The 18767-nt window shown below is 37.3% G+C and overlaps 1 protein-coding gene and 1 long non-coding RNA gene across 3 annotated transcripts; one reads left to right on the plus strand and one right to left on the minus strand.

The window, feature by feature from the left end:
* Positions 1-1420: 1420 nt before the first annotated feature.
* On the minus strand, positions 1421-8441 carry LOC149008285 (uncharacterized). Of its 2 annotated transcripts, XR_016175245.1 has the most exons (4): positions 8170-8441; positions 5987-6061; positions 4937-5076; positions 1421-1925 (listed from the first exon to the last, which is right to left on the minus strand). It is a non-coding gene; the product is annotated as an uncharacterized LOC149008285 (long non-coding RNA). The 2 variants fall into 2 exon arrangements; XR_016175244.1 differs by having other exon boundaries at positions 1421-5076.
* A 5670-nt stretch (positions 8442-14111) lies between these two features.
* LOC149008286 (protein trichome birefringence-like 45) lies at positions 14112-18361 on the plus strand. The gene is made up of 5 exons (XM_089166766.1): positions 14112-14494; positions 14598-14769; positions 14844-15022; positions 15618-15776; positions 17660-18361. Exons 1-5 carry the CDS (start codon positions 14184-14186, stop codon positions 17955-17957), a joined length of 1119 nt encoding a protein of 372 aa, XP_089022892.1. The 5' UTR covers positions 14112-14183; the 3' UTR covers positions 17958-18361.
* Positions 18362-18767: the final 406 nt, after the last annotated feature.

Raw genomic sequence — 18767 nt, forward strand, 5'->3', positions numbered from 1 at the left:
TTTGGTAAAAATCTTTTTCAATAGTTGAGTTGATCTGATTTAATTTTCTTCAAAAGAAATACTCTCACTCTCACGATGATTTATGTTGATCTTTCATCATTATATATTCAAGAGATCTACTTTATCGGTGCTTAAAGGTAGACTTCTTCCCATATCTTCGGTAACAACATCGAGCTACGATATCTCGATTCTTGAGCGATATATGGATGAATAATAAAGCACATTTATTGTATTGTGGATTTAAAGGAATATTAAATTTTGATAAAATCCAGAAAAACTTTTGTCTAGGATTATATCCAATGACCATATCCCCTGCCTTTCCGAATCATCTGTTGAATGGTTCAAATCAAAAGGGTTATCAATGACTCCAAGAAAGTTTTTAAGGTAGTGGGTTTGAGATTGCACAGCCACATCCATTAATGAGGGGTTGTTCAATGCTGCAGTCAAGATTCAAGACTGTAAACAAGTCACAACTTGATCAAGAATCCACACTGTAAACAATGAGTCTTGTCTGTGCACTATTCTCCTTCTTTTATCAAATAAAATTCTGTTCTTTTTATTTGTTTATTTATTTATCATTGTTAGAATCAACATGGGAGACAAGTCTTGATAAAATAGTTTGTAGATCATAGTGCTTTTTGGATTGCAGCAGGAGATGGAAAAAGCAACACAAAGTGTGATAAAGATAGATGACACTTGGACAAATAACTCATAGATGACAGATCTATTACCACGGCCCTCAAGAGTGACATGTTCCTTTTCTACCTTTTTTTTCTCAAATCTAAGAGGGCTTTTTCATAAAGGAACAGTTGAAACTCTATTTAAAATAAATAAAAAAAAAAAAAAAGGGGGACCAGGTAGGCCCCAAAAGAAGGCTCTACAACATTCTAAATGGTGAAATTCGTCATCACCACAAGGGGGAAGTGATCATTGAAAATCCATTTTATGGTAAGAAAAATGGTTGTTGTCCAATTTTAGTACAGGATTTTCAGCTTTTATATGCATGGACTCTCAGTTTAGTTTCAATGACTTTTTTTCTACCAAAATTTAGAAGTTTAATTGATTTTGAATCTTCTAATGTTAAAAAAAAATGACAGTTTGACTATGAAGATCTAATAAAATACATTAAATCAATGGAAAATTACATATAGATCTGATTAGATTTGCAATCAATTATATCTACTACCTCTAAAAAAAATCAGTTATAAATACCCCATTTTTGTTAATATCATCAATTGTTTGAACTTCTTTTTGTATCAACAAAAAAAAGGTTACTACTTAACAATAAGGAAATATTTGTAATTGATTTCTTTTTAAAGGTAGTAGAAATAATTAATTATAGATCCTGAGAACCTATATGTAATTTGTCCTTAAATCAAACACCAACCTGATGTTACCATCTAAAAGGACTATTGTAAGTCGATACTATTTAGTTGGGTCAAGACTGAGTTGTGTTAATTGTATCAAAATCAATGAAACGACAATTCAGTCGAGATTGATGGTTCCAGTTCTTCTCAAACAATCAGAAAAGAAGAAAAATAGGATAAAAGATTGTTGTAGTTCTGTTCATTATGAGAATTCAAATTGTGATAGCTGATTCATGGGAAAATCTGGAACAAGTTTAGTGGGCGATCGATGTAGTCATTGAGGTTGCACGCTTGTTGAGGTGTCCCTTCCTTCCATGAGGATTGACTCTTGAACAGTGACAAATATTTCTGAGATAAACTTCATGCTTGGTTGATGTGAGGCTGAGACTCCAAATTCCAAAACTTCACATTTCTTAGTTGACCCTAACACGTTTAAAATGGGTTCAGTGACAAATGCTATGTCTTCAACTTCTTCCTCTCCATCATCAGTCTCATATTCACAGATCATTTATTGGGATCTCACTCATAAAAGCTGGTTGATCTTGTGCTGTTCCTAAACTGGCTCAGATCACCAAAGAAAGATGGTGAGAAAAATAAAGGAAAGGTGTAGGTCTTAGGAAAGTTCTTTCCAAGTTTCATTCCCAAAGGATTTCTTTAGACTAACTATGATCTGAAATCAAGTTTCATGATCTGCAGTTCATGCATGTTAGAAAAATGGAAAATGAATAGCTGATGCATGCTGCTGATGGTCATAAGTGAACAATATAGAAAAATGTAGACAGCAAACAAAAAGACAAAAAATGAAGAAAATAATAGCAAAGCAGTACCAGTACTACAGCAAGCTACGGTTAGTACGGTGAAGTTAAGTCTTTCTGCTAATCTATTTCTTCTCCACTTTGAACAACTAAAGTTCAAGTTACTTAGCTGACTTCCTTTCTTCTTTCTCAATATAGCCCATCATTTAACTTGAAATAAGCCAAAGGGATAGCTTCATGTGTGGTGACAATACTTCATGAAATGTGGTATCTTCTACACCATCACCCCCACTACCAAAGCAATCACAACTTCACAAACACAATCTGGTTGGCTTCATTTTCATCAAATCTTCATTCAATCTTCTACATGTACTTGAAAGACATTCATTCCATCACTGAGTATTTTATTAGTGGTGGAGCTGTGTAGAGGTCATCTCAGAAAAAGAGAGAGAGAGAGATGTAAAAACTTAACGTCGGCACCAAAGTCAGTGGTAACAAATCAAAACCAGAGCAATAAAGGGGAGAGAGAGACTCGATCTGGTGCTCCTTATAAGAAAGTGGTGTAATAAAAGACAAATTTTCACCATGTAAAATGTTTCGAGGCCTAGATATGTCTGGATCGTCATCTTTCAATGTTGGTCACCTCCGAGTAAGTAGTGGGTCATGACTGGTGGTAGGCCCCAAGCTCCTTGGAGGTACTTTTTTTGGGTGTTGTTGTGCACACTTGCATTTAGGTCTTTTTATGAAGTAGGGTTTTGACCTTATCTAAATATAGTCTGTCAACAGGTTGAGAAGGGTAAAAAATGATAAGTTATCTATTCTACTTCTTCATGGTGAAACCATCTCTGTTCAGCCGTGGACGTAACCTTCAGGTGAACCATGTAAATCTTATTTTGTGCTTGTGGTTTTGCGTAACTTTGCTAACAAGGAGAGAAAACTCTTCCTTGTTGGGGGAATTAAGTGGTGGTGGTGTTGGCATTCAGAAATGGGAGGGGAAAGAAAGGTCAACTCTATTTTCTAATCCTACTATGCCAAGTGTCAACTGGCAAGAATGCTCCTGGCTATAAATAGGTATATCTTAATGTGCTTGCCCAAGTGAGACTTCCCAGTTCAGAAAATAGAAATGGGTTTGGTGGGACTAAAGCTATGGTGGAGCATCTTCTTTGCCATGGCAGTTATTACTGCTGCTGCTGCTGCCAGGAACTCCATTTTGCTTTCAGGTGCACACTGTACAGCTAGACTTAATTAGCTTTTCATACTCTTATGAAATTAAACAAAACTTACATTTTTGTTCTTTAACATATATAAATATTGTTGTAGATAAGAGAGAGGTACTAGTGGTGGGAATGGAGATGAACAAGGGTGAGGTTCATGGAAAGTTTGTGAAGCTGATCGGCCTTGAGGACTACAATGACCCATCAGCAAACCATGGTCATGACCCAATCAAAAACAGAGGAGGTGGTGGTGGTCACAAGGGTGGCCATGGCAGCAACAACTCTCCACCATGATGATGCACTTGCTGCATGTGCAGCTCATATATACTGTTGTCTTCTCTTTCCATAGTATTTTCCTTATAAACCTCGTGAGAATAGAAGAATAATTGCATGTATTAGCAGAGTGACTAGAAAAGAGATATGCTGGAGCTCTGTTCTTGGAATCCAATCTTTATGGAAAGGTAGTAAGTACCTTTTTAATTATCATGAAGGCCTACGGTTGAGGTTAAAGCTGTTACTAATGGAACAGGAACAAATAATGTAGGTATTGAACATTTTTCTCAATATAATCAGTCAAATGCTTGATAATTAGAATCAGTTTCTATAGAAATTAAAGAAGAGTTAGGTATATGGAGGATTCATTAACATCCACAAGCTGGTTGATCTAGAAATTCATGTAAAAGACTATAGCCAGTGCACAAGTCTCCCCATGTACACAGCCTAAGCTCTATTCCAAGAAAGGCTGTTCCCAGGACCTGAACCTTAAGCAAGTGTTCAGCACTTGAACATTTTATGTGGTATAAAACTATCCTTATATTTAAAAATCTTTTGCACAAGGTTGTTATTGGTGCTCTTGATATTAGATAGATTTGTCTCATTCTATTTCTTAAATTTGGATCTAATGTGTTTTTAAGTAGAATCTTACTCTCATTTATTTCTATCAAGTTACTTATCTAAAGGTATGTGGGCTACAAGCTCACTAGGAATTCATATTGAGATTTGAGTCCCTCAAAGCTTCTTCAATCTTCTAGTTCTGAATCTAATTTACTTAATCATCTATTTTCTAAATCTGAGAAGCACGATGTTCATGTGCCAAGTATTGTTAATTACCAAAATTATCTTTTGTGAAATAACCAATCCTTGTATATAATGGTTGCTTTGACCCTCTCATAGGAGAGGCAAGGTGGGTCCCACTCTAATTATAACTTGTTTTGTCTTTGAAAGTACTACTTGTGTAATTTTGTTTCCTTTTTTGAGACATTTTCCTAGATCTATGGGACAAGAAAAAGAATTACAAAACTAGTACTTTCAAAGACAAACAAGTGTAAAATAAAGTCAAACACATTTGATCTGTACTTAATATTCTTTCTCTCATAGATTTAGGTAATTTTCCTTTCATTACTCTTTTTTTTTTGGGGAGAGAGGGGGGGGGGGTGTGTAATGCTGAGAGCAGTAGTAGTAACTGCAAAACAAGAGATCTGGTAGGATCAGATTCAACAATATCAGATAATTTATATCATACGTCTAGTAGACTTTGTAGCAATTAGTTCACAGTTCTGGATGATAAATCTCATTTCAAATGACAGTTACAGATCAATACCTGCTTAGTTCACGAAAGGCCAATCTAGGCCTGAAGCTGATCTGCCTTCCATTAGCTTTGACCACAGGCTACAGCTACCATTCCAATCGCCAAACCAGCCCAAAGTACACAAGATACAAAATCTTATGGATTTCGCCCGCCTGAAAATTTGCGAAACATGAAAATCTCATGAATTAGTAACTAGTTTCCAACATTATGAAGACGAGAACTACGATACCTTGACTAAGGGTGACTAATAAGCCAAAGCAACGGGCAGATACTGCAGTTTGGTTTACCAATAAAATTTATTACCTCAAAAGGCTTCCACTCAATATATCATGTATTGGAGGCATGAACCTATTGCTAACTTACCTCTAATGTGTTTCATTACTTAACTCTAATTTTTATAGTTTTACCACCCATTCATGCCAACATCCTCATCTCAGCAACATTAATTTTATTGTATGCTTCCTTACCAATTAACATTCAACTCCATATAGTGCTACTGATTTTATAGCTATTATGTCGCATTTCTCGTTAGTTGAGTGAATGCATAATTATACAACACTCAAGGAGCGCATCTTCACTCTACCTATTCCCAGCCCAGGTAGTCTAGCAGACCAAAGTTAATATTTAAAAAACTGATCCCTATAGTTCGAGATCTCAGTTCAACAAGTTTCCTAGACGAAAACCTTTTTTTTACCATGTAGATCAGGTTTCAACAACATGTAAGAAATTTGATACTTTTGACTAAAAAATACCAAGTTTCCACATGACCAGTTTTGATCAATCCATGACATGTGGGCACATTTTGGCATATTATCTGTATCACCAAACCAGCCTAATAGCTAACCCCAATTTGCATTGAACTACTTTAAGCTGTTAATGTGTTAATGGAAAATTACTATGTACATCCATGAACATAAACATAAAAGATTCCTCTTTTTCACAATACTTGTAAGAGAAAAGGTTAGCTGAATTTCATACGAGAAGAAAAATAACATTGTTCTTCTCTTACAATGAAAAACAGGGGAAGATTTGCCCAACTAATTCATGCCCACAAAGATGTACCTGCAAGTAGTCATATTGTTCCGACCACACCATGAATTCTAGAAACTTTAGAAGGACTTACAGCACATGAGTTACCTGCATCAATTAATCAGAAGTCAATCAGTGCTTCACCTATCAAAGACTAACTCTATAGGCTCAAGTATCTCTGTTTCTAATGTGACAAAAAAAAACAGATACAACTCATGAACAGTGTTCCAGAATATTTAGATGGTGCAGCGAGACTGCTTTTTTAATATCTATATTCATTCATTCATGCTTTCTTTCTTTTTTTTGGGGTTAAATCTATCTTCATTTAACAGTCTTGGTTCATGAGTGCATGTTTATGTTCAAATTTGAAATGCAAACAACCAGAGTTCTACAAACTCAACAACATTACAAGCCAAAACAATTTATAGTTCTGTAACCTCTACTGAATCGATTGGGTCCTCCAGGATCTCATCATCATCTTCGTGACAGAGCTTACTCTTTCATAGGAAAAAGTGAATTTGTCATGTTCCAATCTCATTAAGTCCCTCGACCTTCTCCATGGTGTACAGAAATGCTCAAAAGGGTAGGCATCTCTTTGACAGGTGAAATCTCCTATTTAGTTACATGAGGGGATGATGCATGCCAATCCAGTGCTCTACCAGACAGATTACCTCTGCATTGACCATATTCCAGTCGGGGCCCCTCACTCTCCCCCCCCCCCCCACTATTCATTTGTTTTCTTTCTTCTTCCAACCAGCCTGATATTGTCTCAGGACTATCTGTTGTCATACCAACATAGATATTGCTTTTTTTTTTTTTTTTTTTTTTTTGGGGGGGGGGGGGGGAGTCAAGATATCAAAGTTTTTACTGAGAGAAGAATGACAGAGAAATCCATTTGTCTCCATGGTTGTGGATGATATGGCAATAGTATTTTATGAGTAAAAGATGACACAGCTAACTCATGAAGCCCTTTAGGACTACCAAAAACATGAAAAGCGAAATATTGCTTGCCAGGTGATACACCCACTGAAACACTTGGACAGACCTTGCAGATTTGACTTGGACATCAACACATCTGCTCAAAGATCAGTCAGGTTTCCAGTGATGGCTATTATGACTTAGTCCCATATCACTTAAGCTTTGATTTTGTTCACTCCAAAATCATTTGGTAGGATATCCTTTATCCTAGATGAGAAGTCTTGTATCCATTAAAGGCTTAGCATCCTAGGTATTGTTATGTATAAGTTCACATTCCCCCCAAAGAACATCATAGAGTACGCTAAAATACGTGAAGCCATCTACTGCTTGCTTTGCTTATCTACAGGCATGAATATACATATGTGCACTAATACAATAGTCAATTCACTGGCAGTTCATTGATTTACAAAAGCATCATCACGTGTCGGTCGGTGTAATCCAAAAATCAAAAATAAAAGTGAAAATGCCTCAGGTCCCTTCGTAATGGAAGCTAGACAAAATCACACAGGTATAAGCAGGCTACAGCCTTTATGTCCCACGAAAGAAGCTGAATCAGGAGCATTGCGCTTGATACAGAGAGGGAAGCAGTTCAGAAGGAAAGCAAGCTAAGCTCAATCTCATGACATCAGTGGAGGTCTTTCTTTTCAAGTAGGATCTCTAATCTGTTATACTTGACCTTCTGAAAGCAAGGAAAGTAGCTGAAAGCAAGGAAAGTAGGTAGGCTAGGGAGATACTCAAACCAGGGCTCTCACTCTTCATGCTGTACATGGTACAGAAACTATTTAAAAACTTCAAATGACTCAGACACTCATAAAACTTGCCCTGAAACATGTCTGTCCCATGTGACACAGAGGCTTGGATAACCATTCCTCCAGTCATCACAAAATGTTGAAGCCTTTTAGACCCTAAAATCAGAATAAATTGAACCTAGCTGGTCTTTCTCCTTGGGCAGTTCTAGTCACTGGTGGATCACCTCCTGAATGTTTATAGACGCAACATTCCTAATTCTTATGTAACAGGATTCTCTGAATGATTATTATTTGAGCATATAGAAGACACCAATCATATAATAAGTTAAATTTGACAAGACATCCATGCATCTGAGATTCAACAATCGTACGAATTTGAATGATTTTGTTCCGATCATTATAGAACATACCGGTTAGTGAATTTATAGTACGCAAAAAACGAACCCAAATAAAAGAAAATGAGACAAAATTATCAGACGAAGCTCTAACCAATTTGAGTGTCAATAAAGCCTTCCGATTGATCTGGTGAATTCAAAGCTCTATTCAAATACTTGTGAGGGAACTCCAGCAACTCCATCTGTTGGCATGGGTTATCCATTTCTCTCTTCCACGTCGTTGAATCACAACAGAACTCAAATCATAATCAGTAGAAAAAACAACACAAGAACTTCTGGATTCGAGCTCAGCAGCAATTGATGAGGTTCCAGGAGTTCAATTCTAACGGTTTTTTTTGTCCATATGACATCCATAACCCTAGGTCGTTTAATTAGCTTCTGTGTTGCTTATTTGATAGGAAATTTTTTTGGCGTCGACCCTTAAGTTATACTTTAAATTAATATCATCCCTAAAGCTATTTAATTTATTACTCATACAATCTATAAAGTGGAAAAAAAAAGTATGGTTGGGAAACAAAAGGTATAGTTAAACTCCCCATGGGTGGTTCAGTTGGCTAAAGACCAACGTTTCCACATAAGAGGTTAGAGTTTGAATCCCCTCGGCCGGAGGTGAAGATTCATTTTTATATTAATTATATAAAAACTCCCTTGAAGATGTAATTGTGGTGCGTGCAAGCTGGCCCGGACCCACTGGCTTTTGTGGTTCGGAAGCCGGAGAGCAAGATGGGGAGCTGATCCCGACTCCAAAAAATCACCCACTACTACCGCATCACTAGCCCCTCCATTATAAACCACATAGAGAGTAATTTAGGAGTTTTTTTTTTGTCCAAAACGAAAAAAAACTTAAGAGGTTTCACTGATGTATTGGTAACTCAAATGATGACATTAATTTTAGGGAGTAACTCAGTGGCTGGTGTTGAGAATTTCCCAATATTTGTACACTCACAATATGGAGAACTGAAGAAAAGGCTGAACTGATTTACCAGAGTGATCATGAAAGGGAATACTCAATCTGCCTTTTTTGAAAGGTTTACTCCAGTAGTGCTCTTCACCCTACTGTCCATCTTTCCCTTTCTTACCTTAACAAATAGGCCTACCCTTGAATCAAGGACAAGTTGGTGTTACATCCACTTTGAGAGTAGAAGAATACACAGACACTCCACCTGATGGTGAAACAAAGTGCGATAGAGCCCCACTTGAGACTAGTATTGATAGAAATTGAGTGGCCATCACAAAAAGAACACAAAAGAAGGTGAATCGGGTAGAAGGGATCCTTCAGTATTCTGAAGGAACTATCTCAAATGCAGGTGATTATCCCATGTTGAACTCTTTCGGGTATTCTTTTTATCTTCTTTTTGATCTTATCCTTTTTTGTAAAGTGTATTTCGTGATAAAAAGAATGAGAGTTTTTTACATGGCACCTATTATTATCGAGGTAAAACTAATGATCACTAACTATTATGCTATAAATTACATGACAAACACTTAAAAAATTACAAATTACCCATAGTTTAAGTTTTCTGCCAAATGACGATAAAATTATCTAAATATCCTTACTTTTATTTAAGTCATTTAATTTTAAAATTTAAATTATCTAAATGCAGGAAGTCCCGGCGCCGGCGGACCGCGACACGGTGACTCCGACAGTCGCGAGTCGGCGACATGGGAAGAGAAACAAACACCGGTGCTTCTCCTTCTCTCGCCCCCTCTTCCGTCGGCTCGCCTTAATGTCTTCTTCTTACCCCCGTCTTTGCATTTGGTGCGTTGGTGACGTGTGTCGTCCTGCTGCCACAACCTTATGGCGTGGTGGGGTTGGGATACAGAGGGCAAGAATCGGGTGGCTTTTGGGCGTTCGGGGGGGGGGGGGGTTGCTTTCTTTGGCGTTCTGTGGTGGGGGGGTCGTTGTGCTGGTGCCGGTCTGGCGCGCCGTGCTCGGGGCTCTTGTGGGTTTGGTTTCGCGGCTGTTCGCGTGGTCTTCTTTGTTTATTCTGGTTGGGTTTTTTTTGGTTTTTTCATTTTTCTTGATCCGGTTGGGTGTGTTGCGGCGTCCGGCGCCTTCTTGCGCTCGGTTGGTGGGTCCGCCCGCCGGCTCCTCGCCCGGCTCCTCCCCGCCGCGCCGCCGCTCGGGGGTCTCTTGCCGTGCTCGGTGCCTCGGTGTTCGCGTGTTGGTCGGTCGGGGGGCGGGCCTCGGCCCTGTTGCCGGTCGGCGTCGCCCGCCGTCTAATGTCCTTTGGGCAGTAAAATGACATTATTATCCCTCACATTTAATATCCTCCCATACCCAACCCTTAGGTGAGTGATCTATCTTCTACCTACATCTTACAGTAAAATGCAAGCCACCGCCATCGGCGAAAACCAGTTTTGGGATCAAATAATCAGATAAATTGGTCTTAAAAGAAAAGATGCATGCTGCCATGGATTCTACCTCTTCATCTCATTATTCAGGGCAAGGTTTAAAGTATTGGTATCAAGTATCATATCGGTCAATGATTTCAAGAGACCTATCGTCTTTAATCGATAATTGTATCGTTCTAGCTAATTCAAAACCTAGACCTTATGCAATCCTCTCAGGGTTTGAGAATCCCAACCAACCCCTATCATGGGTTCTTCTCTAATACATTAGTGCTGGGTGCTAGGTAGGGGTATCATTCTAAGACTAACTGACATTGAATTGGATTGAATTGAGCCAAACCGTGCCGAAATAGACCAACCCAAGGTAAATTCCACTTTTACTCGTTAGTAATTTGCAAGTTGAACCACTAACTAAATTGAACCATTAAGAACCCAACTTTTTTTTTTGGGGTACAAAGGCGTTTTTTTTTATATAGGGATAGGGATATTACATATGCCGCCGGTAGGGGTTGAACCACGATCTCTCCACTGAGAAGTCAGGTTCCTAACCATCCTACTACCCCTCCATTGGTAGAACCCAACTTGCTATAACCTGATTTAAAGAGGTTAATGATGTTGCTTTATTTAAGTGTGATCATTTTTAATATGAAACAACATAATACAATTTGATAATCGGTAATGACTTATTTTCATTCACACCTTGATAAACCCTTGTTGAATTGGTTTATGTCCATTTGGATAATAACTTGCTATGGTATTTGGAAGGTCATAAATGAGATGATGTTTAAAAAAATACAACACAATCCTCTACTAGTCCTAGAATATGTTAATAATTGGATGCAAGATTTACATCTTTGACCTCTAAAAACCAAAGAACTCTAGAGGCCTAACTATAAATACTATACCAACATGGACTGTATTTGTAGAATATCCAAAAACTTAAGAATCAACAGCGATACGATTCTTATGTGTGTAGGAACATTTTCTCAAACGACAAACCAAACTAGGTGCAGCTGGGGCTTAATCAATACGAATATGCAGTGGGAAGGGGGCTGTTGCAATATTCAACAATGAGAAGGATGCGATCAAAGGCATGATTGTTGGATTACCAGAAGGAATGCAAGCAACACAAGCCAAAGGAATTCGGGTTACAACCATTTGGAGCAACTGTCAACACCTGGCAAACTGGATTCCTATTACCAAGATGAGATGGCCTATCATAGTAGCAACTGAACTCCTACAATTGGAGGCTATATTAGGGCATATCAATATCAAACCTTTTGACAGTGTTACAACATTATCATGGCTTATAAACCTGTGTCAAAATACTTTCATTGTTAACCACACTGTAGAATGGATGTATACTACCCATTTGGATATCTGTACTCATTAAGCAAGTTGTTTATGTTTTGGTAAATTCTAAAAAGAAGAAGAAGAAAAAAAAAAGAATAATGAAAAGCAGAGTTCATTCCTTTCCTTTTCATCTTTATGGATTCTCTTGTCCTCCCACTTTAGGGTTTAAAGCATACATTAATTAGTCCAATATGGTGGCCTAATGATGTTATTCCATATAAATGAGCATTGAGGAATCATAGAAAAGCTAATAAATGGTGTAGGTTCACTGAATGGTCTAATCTAAATCTCAAAATGATGGAGGAAATCCCAACTAGGGGGAGAATGAAAGACAAAACACCATTTGACCCAACCTAACAACTTAGTAGAAGATAAATTTCAGTATTGAAAGCTTTTGTACAAGTAGACTCTATGGGGGAGTAGAAGTGTCTTATCTCAATAATCTTCTTTTTGTTAAAAAAAAATATTTCTATGTTTTGATATTAGGTTATAATTGTGGAAAAAACATCCTCAGATGTGCACAACAGTGCACTTATGTGCCAAATAAGTGGCTGAGAAAATAAAAAAATCTAAAGACTATTAAAGATTTGTTGTTATTTAGAATCAAGCATATCTAATCACAACGTTCTATTTGCTATAAAAGTGCATGTTGGGCACAAAAGAAAAATGTACACAACAAAGGATTTTTTTTTTCACAATTGTGATTCATCGACCGTTATCCCAAGACTCCCTAACCTAGCAACTATAGTTACCCAAGTGAAAACTTAGGTTCAAGTGAAATAGGAGCTTTTGGTAAACTCACCCCCATCAGCCTATTAGAGTTTTTATTTATTTATATTTTTTATGCATTAGAATATTGGGTTCGACTTTAGTGTTGCAATCGAACTGAGTGGTCGAGATTTCAACCTTGACCACTCATTTTGCAAATTTTTTTGGATTACAGGTAGGTATGTTTAACAAAGTTCTAAAAAAATATATGAAACAAGTGGTTGAAATTTCGACCTCGACCACTCATTTCTTCATCCTCACAGTATGCAGCTCAATGTTAATTGTGTATCACTGAAGTTCTTTCTTAGAATAACAACTTATTAGACTTAAAAATATCGAGACTGCGTTTGTTTGATGAAATAAAGGTGGGATGGAAAAAAAAAAGGAGAAATTAATTTTGAAAAAATCTAACTTTACCTATTTTTACTTTAAATTCTAAAATAAAAGGGGTGCACTTTTTCTTTCCTCACAATGGTGTACTTTCAGAATCCTTTGTCGTCCCTAAAATAGAATAATACAGTTCAGGCACCTCAAGCAGGACAAAACCTAGAGAACTATCAAACAACTCTCTACTTTCACCATCCTAATGTGACCAACCCTAAATTTTGATCCTGGTTTTGGGCTATCAAATTGAACCAAGAAAGAGTCTGGTTCATTTTTTGGGCTTGGCTACTAGGTCATTTTAGTTTTTAACGTGATGGGTCACACTAAATTTTGAATTTAAGGTACTGATCATTTTTTTCATCATTAATTCACAAAAGAAGCCTACCTTTGAGAACTGCCAAGGGCCTGTTTGGTTACATAAATCCAAGGATTTGAAATGAAATGAGATTTGAACTCTATACGGATTCATGGTTCAAAAAATTAATTGTTTGGTTAGCCTCAAATATAAAAAAATTAAATATTCTTCTATTTAAATCAAATAAACCAAAAAAAAAAAAAAATTTTATATTAAAAAAAAAAACAAAAATTTCCCCCAAACCAAAAAAAAAGCAAATACCCCGTTTTTAGAAAAGGAAATCCTTGAATTTCAAGAATTGAGGGATGCTTTACAACCAAACAGGTATAAATCTCCGATTTATGAATCTAGAAATTTGAAATCTTTGAATTTAGATAACCAAACAGACCCTAAATGAACCCGCGTGAATGTATGACGATGGAAGGGGTGGTCTAGAACAGGTGTATCTAGATTTTTTTTTTTTTTTTTTTTTTTTTTTTTTTTTTTTTTTTTTTTAAGTGGGTTTTTTTTCCCACCAAAACACAAAAAACGGTGAAATAAATCAAGGTTTTTTTTTAAAAAGGGTGCCCACCCCAAAACGTTTTCACCCCCTTATTCTGGACTCCTAATCTTTAAAGTTAATTTGGTTTGATCATCTATAACCTCCCCTCACTGCTCAACCCCAACTGGTTCAACCCAAAATGCTAAGACCAGACCAAATTGGGTTAGCCATTTCCACCGCTAGTTCAGGATCTCAGCACCACCACCATATCCATCAGCTTAGAAGATCACGGGAAGCTTCACTGTAGCTGATCATCTTCACATGCACGCCCTATTATAAAAATTAAAGCACCCTTACCGCGTTTCTCTATCCCCCTCTGCAGTGCAATCTCTCTTTCTCTCTCTTTCTCTCTCTCATGGCTTTTTGCTTTCCGGCTTCTTATTATGGAATTGGGTTATGTTTTATGATTCTGGTTCTTTCCCAAACAGCTTCATCTCTACAGAAACACCATAACACCCATCATGTGAAGAAACAACAACCCATTGAAGCCAATAAAACCACCTGCAACTTGTTCGTTGGGAGTTGGGTTTATGATGATACTTACCAGACCTACCAGTCTTCCTCATGTTCTTTAATCGACCCAGGTTTCAATTGCCAGTTGAACGGTCGACCAGATACAGATTATCTCAAATATCGATGGAAACCCATCAATTGTGACCTTCCCAGGTACACACCCATTAGAAATAATAATTCTTTCTCTGTTCTCTGTTCTTTGTTCTCTGCTCTGTTCTTCTCTGTTTTCTCTGGTTAATTTAAATTCTGGAAGCAGATTCAATGGGCTTGATTTTCTGACGAAGATGAGAGGGAAGACTGTTATGTTCGTGGGTGATTCACTGGGTCGAAACCAATGGGAGTCTCTGATTTGTATGATTTCCACTTCGGTTCCAAAATCACCCACCCAATCGCTCAGAGCAGATCCTCTGTACACATTCAAGTTCTTGGTGAGTAATTTTCAGGCCTCTTGACAATAGTGAGAGTGTATGGGTTAGTATTTAATACGTATTTACATGTACAGAAATACGGAGTGTCGGTGTTGTTCTACAGAACACCGTATCTGGTGGACATAGATGAGGTGCAAGGGAAGCGAATTCTGCAGTTGGAAGACATCTCAGGCAATGCAAATGCTTGGAGAGGTGTTGATGTTTTGTCGTTTAATTCTGGGCACTGGTGGCTTCACAAGGGGGACCTTCAAGGGTTCGTACACTTGCTTTTTTGTTTTTTTTTTGTTTTTGTGGTAAAAGCTGATAAGTATACTTGCTATTTTTAAATGGATATCTCTAATTTTATCAGGTGGATGAATCATATGGTAAATCTAACCTTGGGTTTTGAAGAGCTTAGGAAACAACGTTTGGAATTTAGTTTCTCTATATTCATAGTGATTTTCTCTTTTCCTCATTTTTAATTCAGTGATAAGATGGAAATCCATAGGCCTTGAGGAGAGGAAGAATGTGTAAAAAGGCAGAAATTGTCACCACTATACTAGAAGCACATTTACAATCCATAGCGATTGAGTTTTCTTCCCTGGGAGAAGACAAGAGAAGGGGGGCGAAACAGGGTAAAACCTTAGGATGATAATATTTGTTTTTTGAAACACTAGAAAAAGCAAGAGACGTCATTGAATAGTGTTTTTGGAATATGGAGTAATCTCGAGGGGCTTCGAACCTTGGGGTAATGAGTGAAATGTTCTCCATGAGTGAAGGAAAACTTTCTTCTAATTAATGGTAAAAGTGTTTATTGAATTTACATCTTTTTTAAAAAGGTCGAGAGATAAATATGTTGTATGATGCAGGTGGGACTTCATGGAATCGGGAGGGACATTGTATCAAGATATGGATCGGCTTGTGGCGTTCGAGAGGGGAATGAGAACTTGGGCTAACTGGGTTGACACCAATATTGATCCTACCAAAACCCGTGTCTTCTTTCAGGGCATCTCTCCTACACATTACAAGTAATTACTCAATCCCTCTTTCTTCGTTAATTCTAATTAATCAACACATAATGAGTCACAAAGATTAGGGGACTATAGGTCTAGAAGATGGAAAATGAAAATATGGGTTCGAACTCATATGTTTTTTGTTGTAGTATCTTAAAATAAGAAACTACCACTTTTGTGTTAGAAATATATCTACTATATTCGATCATTTCATGTTTGAATATGGTGGCTACTTTATTTATTTATTTATTTTTGTTGCCAACCCGGTTTTCAAGGCTTTCCCCTGACTAATCCGACATTCGACCCGGGTTGCACACCTAGCTATGGTGGGTGAGTCTCCTAACGGAGATTTTTTGCATCCACAAGATCCAAGAATTAATAAAACGACCTTCCTAATAATTAACAAGAGTTACATCAATTGAAAAACCATCTTGGTGATGCATGAATGATTGTTTTTAGGGTGTCTTAGTGGAATAGTTAATCCATGCCCACATGGGAATGGTAGTTGGAGATGGGGAATTATTGCACTTTCTCCTAGTGCTCATGTAAGCTGGCTTCCACAGGAATTATTGGAAAAAGCCAAAACCAAACTGTTCTAAACTATTTTCACAAGTCTTGCATTCCGTGACACAAAAGTGAATCTCAAAGTTTGAATCTTCTTTGACTTCTCCCAATAATGAAGATTTAGCATGTCCCCTACCTACATTTGCTGCCATAGTGCATCTTCTTTTCTTCTCATCAAATTTATGCCTTCACTAAGTGGGCCATGGATGGGCCATGGATGGGTGGAGTGAACTAAAAGTATCCCTTTCATTGTTGAATTCGGATTCTCCATCAGTATGGGTAGTTAACTGTATTTCTATTTCTATGTTCATTATGCATTTTTGAAGAGAATTCACATCTGGATAGTTAAGATTTTGAAAAGTTCTGTGTTCTCCTTATATTTTTTTTTATCACACAATAAGAATAAAATTCACTTATGAATATTGATAAAATAAATCAGAAAAAATCTCAATGGATTATATTTTTATTATATAGTAAAGAAGCATGAAGAGAGCATAAATTTCTATTCTGATTGGATAGAAAATTTAACACTATTGAGTACTTGTAAGATAGATCAGGAGTAAACTCTCTTCTAAATATATGGTCGATGAATGTAACAAGAGCAACATTCTATGGGGATTTACAGCTTGACACTTTGTTGGTATGTCTTTAGTAGTGTAACCTCAGTATTGCGTATTAAATGCGCAGCACTAGCTACCAACGGTTGAGATCAAAATCTCGATCGAGATTTCGATCTCGACCATTGGCTTCACCGTCGCATTAAATGCGCAGCACTGAAGCACGATCCATGTCTTTAGTTTATTCTTTTTGAAAGCAAATTTATATAAAGCTCTCTAGATAAAAATCCCTGAAATCGGTGAAAGAGTTGTTTAACATAAAATACCGGAGACAGTTCCACTAAATTTTAAAAATATTAAAGGTTCCATTAGGCTTTTATTGTCATCAGTCATGGCTCTAGCGGCAACATTTGTAGCATTAAAAATCTAAAAATCTGGTGAAAAATATTTAAATTATTTTGTCGGTGGTGGCATCTAGCTTGACTTCCACAATCCACCATGACCATCAGTTGTGTTTCGGCGCCTGATGCGACACTTTTCTTTGTCGCACGTGTTTGGTGGCCCCACGTGAGATGCTCAAGTGGGCGCCATCTTTCTTGCTAGAGAAGCATGGGGCCCATTTAACGTGCAGGCGCCGTTTTGTCACAAATGAATGTGTTGAACTATCATATGGGCTTGGTCTTGGGCTTGAGTTTGGGCCTGGGCTTGGGCTTGGGCTTTAAAGTAGTGTTCTAATCATTGTTAGGGTTTTTTTTTCTTTTTCTTTGAATGGTGCAGTCCTACTGAATGGAGCAGTGGTACACGGGCTTCGAAGAATTGTTACGGTGAGACGGCGCCATTGAGTGGTGGAACATATCCAGGGCCATATCCCAATCAAATGAAGGTGGTTCAAGGTGTATTGGGAAAGATGCAAACACCAGTGAATCTGCTAGACATCACCATGTTGTCTCTACTTAGGAAAGATGGGCACCCATCAACCTATAGTACAGATCACACCACAGATTGTAGTCATTGGTGCCTTCCGGGTCTTCCCGATACATGGAACCAACTCTTCTACACATTGCTGTTCTTTTAGAGTGGTCTTGGAGTAGTTCCTGTAAATGATAAGCTATGAAAAAGTCGATTGAAGTAACAAAATTACGTTCAATGGTGGCTTTAGATGTCATTGTATGAATAAATGCTTTAATCCAGGTCAAAGGAACTGGAAGAGCTAAGAGCAGACTTGAGATAATCTTAGAAGAAATGTTGAAAAAAGATATGCATAAGTTAAACCTTGTACCATGTATGGTCTCAAATATATCTGATTGGGAGGTATGGATCCATGTAGCCAATTAGTTTTTTGTTGTTTTACACTCAGGGTTAGGTTGTTATTCTTGTTGATTATGTTTTAAGAGCTTAAATGGATAATAAAGTGGTTATCTTTCATTTGTATCCAATTTGGAGAAGATTAACTCATGTAAAGGTCGAATTAAGTTCAACATGGTTCAACCATATAATTGCTTGTTGTAGAATATAGTACCATGGGCTAAGAGTATCAATTGTTTAACTAAAAACGAACCGGATCATTTATTTTTTTGGTATTGGTGCTTTTTTAATATTGGAAATGTAATGCGGCAAGGGTTGAACCCAAGACTTCTCCACTGAGAAGTATGGATCTTTACCACTCAACAAACCTTGCATTGGCAACCGGATCATTTATTATTTGGTTTGGTTTTGATATGAACCGGTAAACCAATGGTAAAAGATAACTTGGTTCTTACAAAAACGTTAAACTTTGATTTATGAAAACGACCAATTTAAGGCAAGTTATTTAACTAAATTAGGGCTATAAATTTGTCATTACCCATTCACTCGCTATTTGCATTCAACCGTTTGGATGTATTAG

The sequence above is a fragment of the Hakea prostrata genome, chromosome 8 (genome assembly GCF_041222555.1).
Source record: "Hakea prostrata isolate BN-2017 chromosome 8, UWA_Hpros_2, whole genome shotgun sequence".
NCBI classification, from domain to species: domain Eukaryota; kingdom Viridiplantae; phylum Streptophyta; class Magnoliopsida; order Proteales; family Proteaceae; genus Hakea; species Hakea prostrata.